The sequence below is a fragment of the Oculina patagonica genome, chromosome 8 (assembly GCF_052425735.1).
Source record: "Oculina patagonica isolate OP01 chromosome 8, crgOcupat, whole genome shotgun sequence".
Taxonomy (NCBI): Eukaryota; Metazoa; Cnidaria; class Anthozoa; order Scleractinia; family Oculinidae; genus Oculina; species Oculina patagonica.
This window is the reverse complement of record NC_135765.1, coordinates 32,205,117-32,217,992: the sequence shown is the minus strand read 5'-3', so window position 1 is coordinate 32,217,992 and position 12,876 is coordinate 32,205,117. Positions and strand designations below refer to the sequence as shown.

At 41.5% G+C, this 12,876-nt stretch overlaps 1 protein-coding gene across 2 annotated transcripts in view; it reads left to right on the top strand.

Moving 5' to 3' along the window:
• Positions 1-12,876, top strand: part of LOC144664401 (uncharacterized) — a 55,251-nt gene that overhangs the window by 41,397 nt on the left and 978 nt on the right. For both annotated transcript variants that reach the window (XM_078525516.1, XM_078525514.1), the window contains 2 exons: positions 10,403-10,767; positions 12,145-12,241. In XM_078525516.1, the coding sequence (XP_078381642.1) occupies positions 10,403-10,767; positions 12,145-12,241 (462 nt within the window). The remainder of the gene's footprint in view (positions 1-10,402; positions 10,768-12,144; positions 12,242-12,876) is intronic.

Below are 12,876 nucleotides of genomic sequence, written 5' to 3'. Positions count from 1 at the left end.
GTTTTTTTGTTTTGAAAACAGTGAAATAAAATGGCTTGTGAAATGTTTTAGGGTTCTTTTTAAAAATCGCTATGCTCGCAGACTCTTTCAATGATATGAAAAGGTAGGTCGTTCCAAAGTTTAGGGGCGTAAAAAGAAAAGGACCTTTGATCGTATGTACATGTTTTCAGAGGGTCCTGAAGGGGTAAAATGGGAACTGGGATTTGCCTATTTTTACTGGGATTTGCATATGTTTTCACTGGGAAAATAGGATTTGGGTCACTGGGACTGGGATTCACCAACAAAAACATGGGAATGGGAAGCACTTCAGAACATGAAAAAACATATATATTTCACACTCAATAATATTCCTTAAGGCATAGTTACAATTTTGAAAACTCTGAAACGAAACCAAGGCCTGCACGTAAGTGTCGATCAATTTCTGTGTCAGTGATTTAGTTACTCACCAAAACAGCTATGACTTAGGGACCGGTCATTATTTATGTAGAGGGGGGGAGGGAAAAAAAGAAGGGGGGGTCAAGGCTATTTCAGAGTGGCAAGAGGGGGGGCTAAAATTTTTTATAAAGAAGTTTAGGGGGGGATAAGCAGTTTGAGGTGGGTAAAACAGTTAAATAGAACAGTGCAAACACCATATGTGAAACAGTGAGATGCTAAATTGTACAATTTTATGCTATTTCTATTGTTTTCTTTTGTTTAAACTCCACTATTATGTACAACTTTAGTGATTTGTATTTTACAGAAATACTGTTTTCACTCTAAACTCCATTGTTATCTTAAAATTAATTTTAGTTAATAAAGAAACCAGACCTTTATAATCTGCTTTAATATCTGGTTTGACTGAAATTATTTTCTTTTTACAAAATGATTATCACTGCAATAGCCCAAGAAGTAATAAAACATGATATTTATGACAACAAGAATTCAAAGTAATCCCTTTACAACTTTAGGAAAATCATTGGAAAGGAATTATATTTTGCATGGATATTACATTTATGTTCACCATGAGAGCATAATTTGTAAAAACTACCACTTTTCCAAAGTTAAGGAGTTAATAATAGAGGTATGTTTACTATACACATAACTCATCCAAAAATTTGCCGTATTGCTGGACAAGTATCCATAGCAAAGAAGCCTTGGTTGACTAAGTGTTGATCCAGCCTTTTTGCATTAGAACAAGTGTGCAATTAAGATTGTATGTAACATGCATTTAATAATAAATTACTTGAGGCATATAAAGGGAGATATGGGGTGGGGGGGGGGGTCATGACGTAAATATTGAATAAAGAAGGGGGGGTCACTTGCTACTTACATGGCCTGGAGGGGGGCCTTACAGAAATTTTGATCTTTCCAACATATTTTTCCCTCCCCCCCCTCTACATAAATAATGACCGGTCCCTTAGCATGCTCAAACTAACATAATACAATATGGTCGAACACCTACTCGTACCCAGGGTGTTTGTTCCCTGTGACCCAGCGGTCAGGAAACGAGCGACCCTTGAAAGTTCTGATTGGAAGTCCGAAAATATCAGACTTCCGGTTGAATTACATGTCCTTAGCTTTCAAAAGCATGAATCGACGAACTTCTTAGTGTTTTACTTCCGGCCATTTTTATTGTTTTCAAAACCAATCAAAATTTGGCGGAACATGTGACGGAAAGATAAACAATTAATTGCCAACGAGACAGCCGAGCCAAGAGGCGAGGCTGTCGAGGCGGCAGAATCATAGAGCCGTGTGCGTATGAGTGTATAGGCAGAGAAAATCTTAAGTTCTGCGTAAGGGACTTTTTTTTTTACCATATTTGGGTGTAAGTAAACCCCATATTTGGGTTGTATTGTTCTTCCCAACTGGTTCCCAGTCTCTCACTCCTTGCTAGAGAGCAAATGACCAAAATGGCGTCCACGCGGCTCGCTGTTAAAATTTTCAATGTGGTCATTCATCCCTTTACCGATAAATACACCTTTAGGGAATTATAAATCGAAAGAGAATACCCTACAGAATATTCGACCGCCGAAAAAATGAACATCAAGGTCTTCAAAGCGATGAAATAATCTTTCGACTTTCAATGGAGTCTTTTGATTTACGATCGAATAGAGACATGAAAATCAAAAGCGGACTGTTGACTTCAAATAGAGTTTTCTTGACTTATGAGAATGCTGAAGTCGGGTAAATGCTTCTTTTTAGTGTTGATTGTGTTTATAGTAATTGTTTGACCGATGATTTATTTATTCCAAATCAAATACCGTTTATATTTTTATTTGGCACGCATTTTCGCTCCGCGTAGGAATAACATCAATACAAAGCGACGCTCACTAAAATTACTGCATGTCATACACACAAGAAAGTCAAAAGTTTTTTGCTTCTAACGGCAAATGTAATGTTAACTTGTCTCCTAATAATCCTTGACCGTTCAAGTTTTGTTTTCTGTTCAAATTTTTCAAGTTTTGCGTAACTGAACATGACACTTCGTATGCGAGACTGAAATCTGACCCGTGCATTACTGTCTCTGATTACTGAAAATTATTTTTAAAAAAGCATCTTAGCAGTTTTGATTTTGGGATTTGATTTATGACCATTTATAAGAAGTTCTTGAAATGCAACTATCCCTTTTGTGGACGGAAACATTTTAACCATCGCGTGTTGTATTTAAAAAAACAGTGATTAAACCTCATTTATTGCCTACATTTTGTGACATTTTAACGTTGAAAAGAATTTAAAGATTTGTCAAGAGTTATCAATCTGTCAAACCCGTAGCCTGCGTAGCAGACATCTGTGTACGTTTTTTAGTGTGCGCGATCGCGAGAATACGCGCGCTGGAAACAACAGTACGGCGCCTGCTACGCAGGCTATGAAGCCTGTGTCATTTATGAACACCAGAGAAATGGCACTTTTTTGGCATATTACCTAAAATACAATTTACCATATTTTGGTCATTTCAAATATAGTTCTATCAAAAACCATTCAATATCTGTTCTTATGAACAAACACGAGTATTTCGCTCGTTGGCACTTACCGATAGGTACAACTAGTTATTCTACTAACCTTAAGCTTATAACACACACGGAAAATTGTAAATTAGAGATTCCTCTGAATTACTCACCAAAAGAACTGAGAAAACATTGATTCGGATGTGTGGAGTTGAGAATGTCAGAAAACGAAGGGGATTTACCGATTTTAGCGTGGATATTTTTATATAGACTTGGTTGACCCATGAATTTTCACACAAGGCGCCATTCGTTCTCCGGACTCACGAACAAATGGAAATGTTCAATAAAAGTCAAGTCAAGTCAAGTCAATCTTGAGTGATAAGTCGTTGTCAGTAAGGGTAATCGAACGAGTAGTTGCATTTGAGAAAGGCTTAGTGAATTAGTAATTACAATTTATTTCTAATTCTCTTTTAGGCAAACGAACAAATGAATAAATGAAAAGTAATGTACTCAACAGCATTGATGACTAGCAGAAATAAAAACGTGATTTAGGACAATTAAAACAACACAATTATACTGCACGTATATTGCGTTCGAGCCCAGATTTTCCATTCACTGGGATTTACCAACAATTTCACCACTGGGACTGGGATTTGAGCAAAGAATAGGCTGGGAAAGGGATTTGGGGAAAATTTTGGCTGGGAAATGGGATTTAGAACCCCCCTTCAGGACCCCCTTTTCACATCAGGAATTTGTAAGAGTAATTGGCCCGGATGATCGAAGGGAACAAGCTGGTTTATAGGCGTTAAAAAGACAAGTTAAGTAGGTTGGTAAATGACAATTAAGGGCTTTGTAGGTTAAAAGTAGGATCTTAAAAACGATGCGTGATTTGACAGGAAGCCAGTGCATGTTCTTGAGGGTGGAAGTTATGTGTTCTTTCCGCTTAGTTCTAGTAATCAGTCGCGCTGCAATGTTCTTTATTCGGCTGCAGTTTATCATGCTCAAGCTTAAGAAGGCCGTAGAGTATACTGTTGCAGTAATCCAGGCATGAAGTGACAAAAGCGTTCACATTTGAGATTGTCTTGACAGATATTCAAAAGGATCGCAAAGACAAGTATACGATTCACAAACTTGAATTGCTTTTTTACGACATGAATAATAGGCTTTCAATGCAAGGAAACACGTTTTACGAATGTATTAACTTTGGTGATAAACTATTTTACATGTCTTTTTAGCCAGAAATTTTTTTTCACCGTCTAGATATTTTTATTTTCAGACCCCGGGACCCCGCGTTTTCCACAGACCCCGGGACCTCACGTTTTCCACACCGGCCCCGGGTTTTCCACACCCCGGGACCCCGGGACCACGGGACCCCGACCCCGTGTTTTCCACTAATCCGCCTGCCTCTGGTATTCCACGTTGGAACTGTTCATGTGTTCATATTTTTTCTCGGGACAGGATCTAGCTCGAACGTGCCAATTTTCACTCGACTGCGAAATTCACTCGGTGCGTAGGTGGGAACAGTTACCTCAAAATAACCTTGTATTCTGTTTAAATCGCGTCTCATGGAACAGCTGACGGCAGTAAATAGCATCAGTCCATCTTCTTCGTCAAAAAGTTTGTTTTCTTCCTCGAAGTATTCAGCTATATCGACAGAAAACAACACTGAATATGGCACTAGATCGAGTGAGCGGGAAGGAACGCCTGGTAGAATAATTGTAAGCGAAATCTCATCCAGTTGGTCGTTATAATTCGGAAAATCGCTTTCCATTTATGCAACAGTCAAACCAACCGGATTTTTCTTACAAATGGTAAGCACCCTATGTCAATCATATTATTGCACGCAAACTTACCGAGCGCGCAACCTCGTTCCCAGGGTCTCTCTTCTCTCGCTCCCCTGGGAACGAGGTTGACCGAGCGCGCTCTACTCGCCAACTTTATAGCGCGCTCTGCTCGCGAGACACGGTTGCATTTTTACCTCTTTAGCAGACTTGTTTCCTTTTCACATCGGCAGTTAAACCAGTGTTTGAACAAACAACACAAATACCTTCTTTTGTTCCTGTCCCTTTTCAATCTTACAGAAATGAGAAAGCCATTAAAAGCCATGAGCATGATTTCCCACAAAAAAGCGCCGCTTGCTTGTACGCGCTTTAAAACCCAAAAATACCGCCAGCTACGCAGGCTAGTTTTCAAACAACCTCGACCAATGCAAAAAGCAGTCAGTAACGATTATTTTTAATACACCTTGATAACGTAATCACTTTGTCACACAGAATTTCTATCTGAAGAGAAAGACCATTTTATTGAAGAGTGCAGGGGTGAGAGTAGCCTGAATTTCAGACATCCCTCTGTGCTCGCCTACTAGCACAGAGGGATGTCTGAAATTCAGGCTAGGAGGGGGGGGATCAAAAGTTTTTCAAGACAAGCATTTTTTCAGTGACATTGTCGTGCAAGCAATTTTTCCGGCTCAATCCACCATTTATTTGGCTTTCTTTCTTTTTTTCCAATTTTTTGGAAGGATTTTTGATCCCCTCCCTCCACTCCCGCCTTCGAAAAAAAAAATAATAAAGAAAATAAAAATGAAAAATAAATAAATAAATAAAATAAAATAAAAAATAAAAATAAAAACGTTCCAAAACGGTTGTCACGTATGGAAACCGGATTTTTGTTTGTGGCCGGATGTAACGCCCAGTTCTGTTGTATTGAATGCCCGAGCGTTTACATCACACGGCGGGCATCCGGTCTCCGCTCGCACACCGTTTCAAAACTGGAGAGGCATTTCACAATTTTCCAGCAAAATTAAGCTTAATAAAGGCGTAATTCAATTACTGAATTAGGTCAGTTCAGACGGGGAAATATTTGGCTTATGTTCTGATCTTGGGCATTGTCATTTTACAAGTTCACCGGCGATGTTTTTTCCGGGTTCCAAATTTGAATGTCACATCTGTCACATGATTATGCCTGGTACGTGTTGTATGGACGTCATATCTGTTCCCGTCATGGCAAATATAAGGGAAGTCATGAATATTGATTTTTGCCTCGACGCACGCAGGTGACTTCGGAAATATTGCACAAACTGCTAAATCATCATGGCGCTGGCTGGCAAGCAGGGAGTAACATCAGGTTTTACAACTGAAATTTGCCTTATTTTGGCCATTTTTTCGGCCATCGGAGGTAGGTAAATAAGCTCTTATACAGACAGTCAAGTTACCCGTGAAATTCTACAGTCAAGTTACCCGTGAAATTCGGTTGTAGCGAAAACTAAGACCCCCGTGCGGTGTCACAACCTTCAACAATTAACTATCATCACATAGGTAATGATTTACACAATTCCTTTGAGTGGATTGCTTACAAGTCTTGCTAGGAAAACTAGCAAGCATGGCGGCGACGCAAATTTCCCTTTCGTAAACGGTCGTTGCCATTTGAAAATTATTTTGCTTTCGAAGTGGACGAATTCTTCGAGCTTGTGCATACTATTAAATCGCTACGTTCTTGACATTCGGCATGCCGGTATGCACAAGCTCGAAGAATTCGCCCTGAATTCGTCCACTTCGAAAGCAAAATAATTTTAAGAATCGCTTGGCATTTCTAAACAGGCTTAGAATATTATATATATATTATAATGGTATGGTGAGACTTAACTGAGAAACTGAGCAGCACAATAAAGGCCGCGACGGTGGACGCAGTTGCTGGAAAAGGCGTGATAGAGTAAAACTGGCAGAATTTCGAGTAAGTGTTCCACACTGAACGATAGTTCCGTTTGGTATTGTCTGACAGTGCGAAGGCTTGAATCCTAGTAACCTGGCGTTGGAGGTCATCGAGATGGAAACCTGTGAAACCAAACGAAGAAATGGTTACCACTGACAGTCAAAACGGAACAGATCAAAAGGGCAAAGGTACTCTGAGAGGGAGTCGTGATGGAGAGAGGCAGCATCATAAAACTTGATACTGAACTCGGGTTGAGTGTCCCAACGGCTTAATGCATCCGCGATGATGTTAGTGTGACCAGGAATGTGAAGTGCGCGAATCTCAAAATCGAAAAGAGAGGCGTAAAACCACAGATCGCGCAAACAAGACTGAATGAAAGGAACGCGGGAGCGGCCGGTGTTGATTGCCAAGGCGGTGTTGAGATTATCAGTGCGGACCAAAATTCGTAAACGACGCAGATCTTCCGACCACAATTTGACGCTGACAGTTACGGCAAGCATTTCGAGGGAGGCAATGGACAGGGATGTAGAATCAAGCCAAGGTGGATAGGGTGAGCGGAAGAAACGGCCACTGAAGAAACCACCGATTCCGGCGCCACAGGCATCGGTGCAAAAGAAATGTTCACAGTCGGGCCAAGGAGCGGAACGCAAGAGTGAAACACCATTGTAAACAGGAAGGACTTTCTCCCACCACCGTAGATCAGATAGCATGTCCGAGCTGGGCTGAAAACGTGTGCGTTTATGCGGAAGCTGACGAAGTTCCTGGAGTAGACGTTGCATAAAAATGCGACCAGGGCTGATGCAAGCACAGATGTAGGAGAGTTTGCCAATAAGGGATTGTAAATCGGATTTGGAGAAAGGCGAGTGAGTAAGCCAATGATGTATGAGTTCCGACGTAGAGTCAAGTTTGTCCTGAGGAACCTCAACAGTCAGCTGCACAGTGTCATAAGTCAGGCCGAGAAAAACCATCCTCGTGGAAGGTAAACAATCTTTGGTAGGGGATGATTGAAGACCTAAGGTGGTGAAGAGCTCTTCAAGGTCGGAAAAGGCACAAAAGGCCTCGTCGTAGGAGGCCTCAACACCGCCGAAGTCGTCAATGTAATTTATGCAATTGTGTTGGAAGGCTGTGCGGAAAATGTGTGTAATAGCATTGGTAGTACGCTGGCAAGCTAAGGTAGCAGAACGAAGACCAAACGGGAGGACAAGGTCAAAATATAAGCAGTTATTCCAGTGGTAGCCGAGGAAAGGATAATCCTGGGGATCAACGGGAATCTGCCGATAGGCGCGTTTAAGATCCTTCTTGTAAAGGTAGCAACCAGCGCCTTTGGCCAGGATTAGATCGACGAAATCAGCTGAGCGCGGAAGAGTTAGATGAAAGGGCTCGTCAAGGTAGGAATCTTTGGGGATGCCATCGTTTACCGACTTGCCAGGAGGGAAGCTGAGATCCAGAACAACGCGTCGTTTTGAACCATCTTTAGGCACAGTCTGCAATGGAGAAGTTCGAAGAGGAACTGGGAACGGATTACAAGTAAACGGGCCAGCCGTAGCGGTGTGTTCGAGTTCAGTCAACAAGAAAGAATCAATTTCATCAGGAAAACGGATCGCGGAGGAGTGGTTTGGTGATCGAGATACGGGAAAATCGACGGAGTGACAGTTAATAGGCCATCCAAAGGCGAGAAAGTCAACGTCGACGGAATCAGGATAGTGTTCGAGGTACGATTTCCACACGGGAATGTTCAACTTGGACGGAACAGATATTCGGGCACCAAAGGCGTTTAGGTGCGGCGATTTCGAGCAAAGAATATGACGAATAACAGCAGCGTATGAGTGATTGCTTGATAGGGAAAGTTGACCAGTAAGATTGGGCGGTGAAACAGAAACAGGATGAGGAGTGCTTGCTGGCGGAGCGCAAGAAACTGGAGAAAGAGGCGAAGGTGTCGAGGCGTGTGGCGATGCAGGAGTTGGAAGTGCTAGTCAATTAGCGGTGGAAGGAGGTGGTCGAGTCGGACAAGAAGCGATGGTGTGGTCAGGCAGCTTACAGTAGGCACAGATATGTTCCACACCCTGTTGATGGGAAGTGTTGGAACACGACCCTGTACGATTCCATTCCCGGCAATAGTTACGGGGGCGATTGTTGTTGTTGTTGGGCTTGACGCTGTTGGGGTTGGATATGCCAGTGGTGGCCGGCTTGAGGCGGTTGGACTCTGTGATGTTGAAGCGCTCAATCTCGCTGAAATCGTCGCTCCAAGCAGCGAAACCGGACTCAATTCGGTCCAAAACGGCTGCGTGGAAAGACAAAACGGCATCCCAATCGTATTTAGCAGCTAGGCGCATCAAGGACGTAAGGTGTTGCATCATCAGAGGCTGATCTTCTGGTTAGGCGGATGTGTAAATGTCGAGATAGCCGTAAACAAATTCGGCTGTTGAAAGGTCTTTAAATTTCTTACGGGAAAGGCCGAACGGGACGTGCAGATGAGGCCATTCTTGTGGGTTGGTAATACGGGTTTTGTGGTCAAGTTGACCTTGCGACTTACCACCATTTGAGCCTGCTAAAATAATGAAACATAAAGCTTATTGTTTGAAGTTCGTTAAGTCGATGATCGCTTGCAGTGTACTCAGATTGTATATTAAAAGGGTTAGAGTCTGTCCGTTCGTGTTTTGTTGACAAATACACGCACTTGCTGGCCTCACAATGAACTCGAAATTTTCAATACTGCACTCGGCTACGCCTCGTGCAGTATTGAAAATTTCTCGTTCATTGTGCGGCCAGCGCGTGGGTGTATTTGTCATTATAAAATGTCCGAGTAATTGCACGCGCTGTGATTGGTCAGTTTGAATTCATTATAGCTCCATAAAGCACGCTGCATACGTCACGCGCGTGCTTTATCGAGTTATAATGCACGCTGCTTACGTCACGAGTTTTAGTGCGCGCAATTTCTTTAACATTTCATAAAAGAAATAAAAAACTTTCTCCTCGTGCATTGTTGAGTTATATAAGCACTTGGGAATTTTTAAGAACACTCGAGAAGTGCGAGAAGCACTCGGCTGCGCCTCGTGCTTCTCTATGCACTTCTCTCGTGTTCTTAAAAATTCCCGCGTGCTTATATAACTCAACAATGCACTCGGGTGCGTTTTTTATTTCTTTAACAAAACACTCACAACAGTCTCTAACCCATAAATAATGCACGTTGCTTACGTCGCGAGTTTTAGCGCACGCAATTTCTTTAAAAAACTTTCTTCTCATGCATTATTGAGTTTATATAAGCACTTGGGAATTTTTAAGAACACTCGAGAAGTGCGAGAAGCACTCGGTGCAATGCACTTCTCTCGTGTTCTTAAAAATTCCCAAGTGTTTATATAACTCAACAATGCACTCGGATGCGTTTTTCATTTCTTTAAAAACTGTAATGCAGTGCAGCGCCGCGCTTTACAAGACTTCAGCCAATTTTTCGCAACCAATGTATATCGCAGGATATCTGTTATGTACGGATGACAGATAATGTTAAAATTTTGACCATATTATATGGGCATTTCAGGTATTTGTTGAATAACAAGGTATGATATACGAGGTTATGTGATATTTTTACAGCCAACCACTTTTTGGCTACACAGACAGCACAGCATAGGCACAATGGTAGTTCTTTTCAACCAGATTACCAGAAAGGATTTTTTTTTTTTTTGGGGGGGGGGGGGCGCTAGTAGTTGTGGCACAGCTACATGGGTAAATAAATTACATTTACATTTTTTGATCAACATTATTTTATTCTGCAGCTGATGAACAGGGAAGTGATCATTCTAAACAATGCCCAGCAGTTGATTTTATTCCGAGTGCTCCTGATACTCCAAGCAAATGTGTTTATAGCGATCACTGCAGCAAAGTTGAATGTTCTGTGGCAGCTGAAGGTCACAAGTTGACAGTTGGTTTTGAAGCAAACAAATGCCAAAAGTCACTGACTGCGGAAGTTACAATACAACAAACAGGTGGTTTAGACTGGTCACACACCCTTAAAGATGGAGAAAAAGCCAAGTTGAAAGCCCCGCCAAGCAGTTTTACTGGTGACCTCCCGGTTTCTGATGCTTCCTTGTTCATAAAAGTTAAACTTCGGGAGACGCAAGAAAACAACGTTAATTTTACAGTAAGGAGATCAAAAAATTTATAGCCCAGTGTAAAATCATAACAACAAAAACCATAATATTTTGATAGCAGGCAGAATTACAGATTCTATTTGTTTTAATCTTACAGATATTATATCATACTTGGTCAGGCTTCTCATTCAGGCCCTGGCCGGGGTAATTCGTGTTGTGCTCTTGGCAAGACACTACGCTTACAGTGCCTCTCTCCCCCCGGGGGGGTGGGGGGTACTCGACATAATTTCGGGTAGGGAGGTGCGGCCCGGCCTCCTAAACCCCCGGGGGGGGGGCACTCCCTATATTGGCCTATACGGGGGGCTCCGCCCGAGGGGTACCTTTTTCTCTTCAGGTATTAAAGGGTAGGAATTTCACAAGCTAAGGTATAGAAAGGGTAGGGATATCACTCATTTAGGTATTTAAAAAGGCCTTCAATTAAAATATTTCGAACAGAAACACCTTATGGAGGTATCATTTAAATTTATTAAACGCTACATAAAAATGGCATCAAGACTTCTTTTTTAGGCATTTGTCCTGTCTTTTCGGTATTAAAGGGTACCTTTTTTCAGTAAAGGTATACCAAAGGGGTGCCTTTTCTGTCAAAATGGTATATAAAAGGGTAAGGGGTTGGACTTCGGGGCGGAGCCTCCCCGTACAAAACGCTTTTGAGTAGCCCCCCCGGGCCTAAACCCTGACCCTGTTTAAGACACGAACCTCTGATTTTCCTACCCTGGTTAAGACAGAATGCCAATTTTTGATACCCCGTCTAAGACATAAACAAGTACCTCACTGGCTTTGTTGTGATCGTGAATTAAGCTAAGTATCAATGCTGGAATCAACGTACGTCAGCAATACGGAAGAATTTGTCAAAATTCGGCATGTTATACCTCTGCAGGCATATAAGCCTATCTTGTTTTACATTGGTCCATGCAAAGATACCCCGTTTAAGACAAAAAGGGGTGAAATATATACCCCATTCAAGACAGAAAAGCCTGAAAACCATACCCTATCGGGCCACACGATGGATGGACTAGCGTTCATCCACAGGGGGGAGTAGAAATACTCCAAGTCGCTTCATGCTATGGAAACAGGGATAAGTACCAGCCTGATTTGCCACTAGGCTTAAATGCAGACTTTTTTGTGCCTTCTGATAAATTGTGTAGTTCCAGAAAATATCCATACCCACCCCACAGAAGGTAATTGGAAATTCTGAGATGGTGGGGGTGGGGTCAAAATCCAAAATTTTTAACGCAAAGTATGGGGCTTGGCTGGAATTTCCAGAGGGGTGGGGGGATTCAAACCAAACAACCTTCTGTGGGAGGGGTATGGATATTTTCTGGAACAACACATTAGCGGTTCAACATTGCATACATTTATGTCCTCAGGTGATGATTGTTGGCACGGTGACAATCGCTGATGAGACTGACCCAGTTAATGTTGTGTTATTACAAGGAGAGCTTCCTATCTCAACTGATGATTGCGGTAAGCATATGAAATTTGGCTAAAATTATGTGCGATGGGCATTTTTGAAATGACATTAATAATAAATAAATAATAAAAGTATTTATATAGCGCCTAAATCCACTAATAATTGTCCATGGTGCTTTACATTGAAAGTATTGATAAAATGATGTTAAAAAGTTAAAAACACTAAAAATAAATAACCCCCCCCTCTAATATTTACAAATATAGGATTAAATGTACCTAAAAAATAAAATAATTAAAAAGCCTGCTTAAAAAGGTACGTTTTTAAATGTTTCTTAAAAATGTCAATGGAAGCACTCGATCTAAATTCTTGTGGGGTCGAGTTCCACAATCTTGGGGCCACCACAGCAAATGCTCTTTCTCCATATGTTTTTAATTTTGCTTTTGGTATCGCCAGAAGGTGTTGAGAGCTTGTTCGTAAAATTCGCTGAGGGGTGTGATAGGTAATTAACTCTCTAATGTATTAAAGACGCTGCTCCATAGAGTGCTTTGTATACCAGTAAAAGAATTTTATAAATTCATTCATTCACTCACTAATAAAATAATTTTATAATTTCATTTTTACTCTTTTATAAGTTCATTCACTCATTTATTCACTACCTTAACCTTAGGGTGCTTTCTATCAGTCAGAA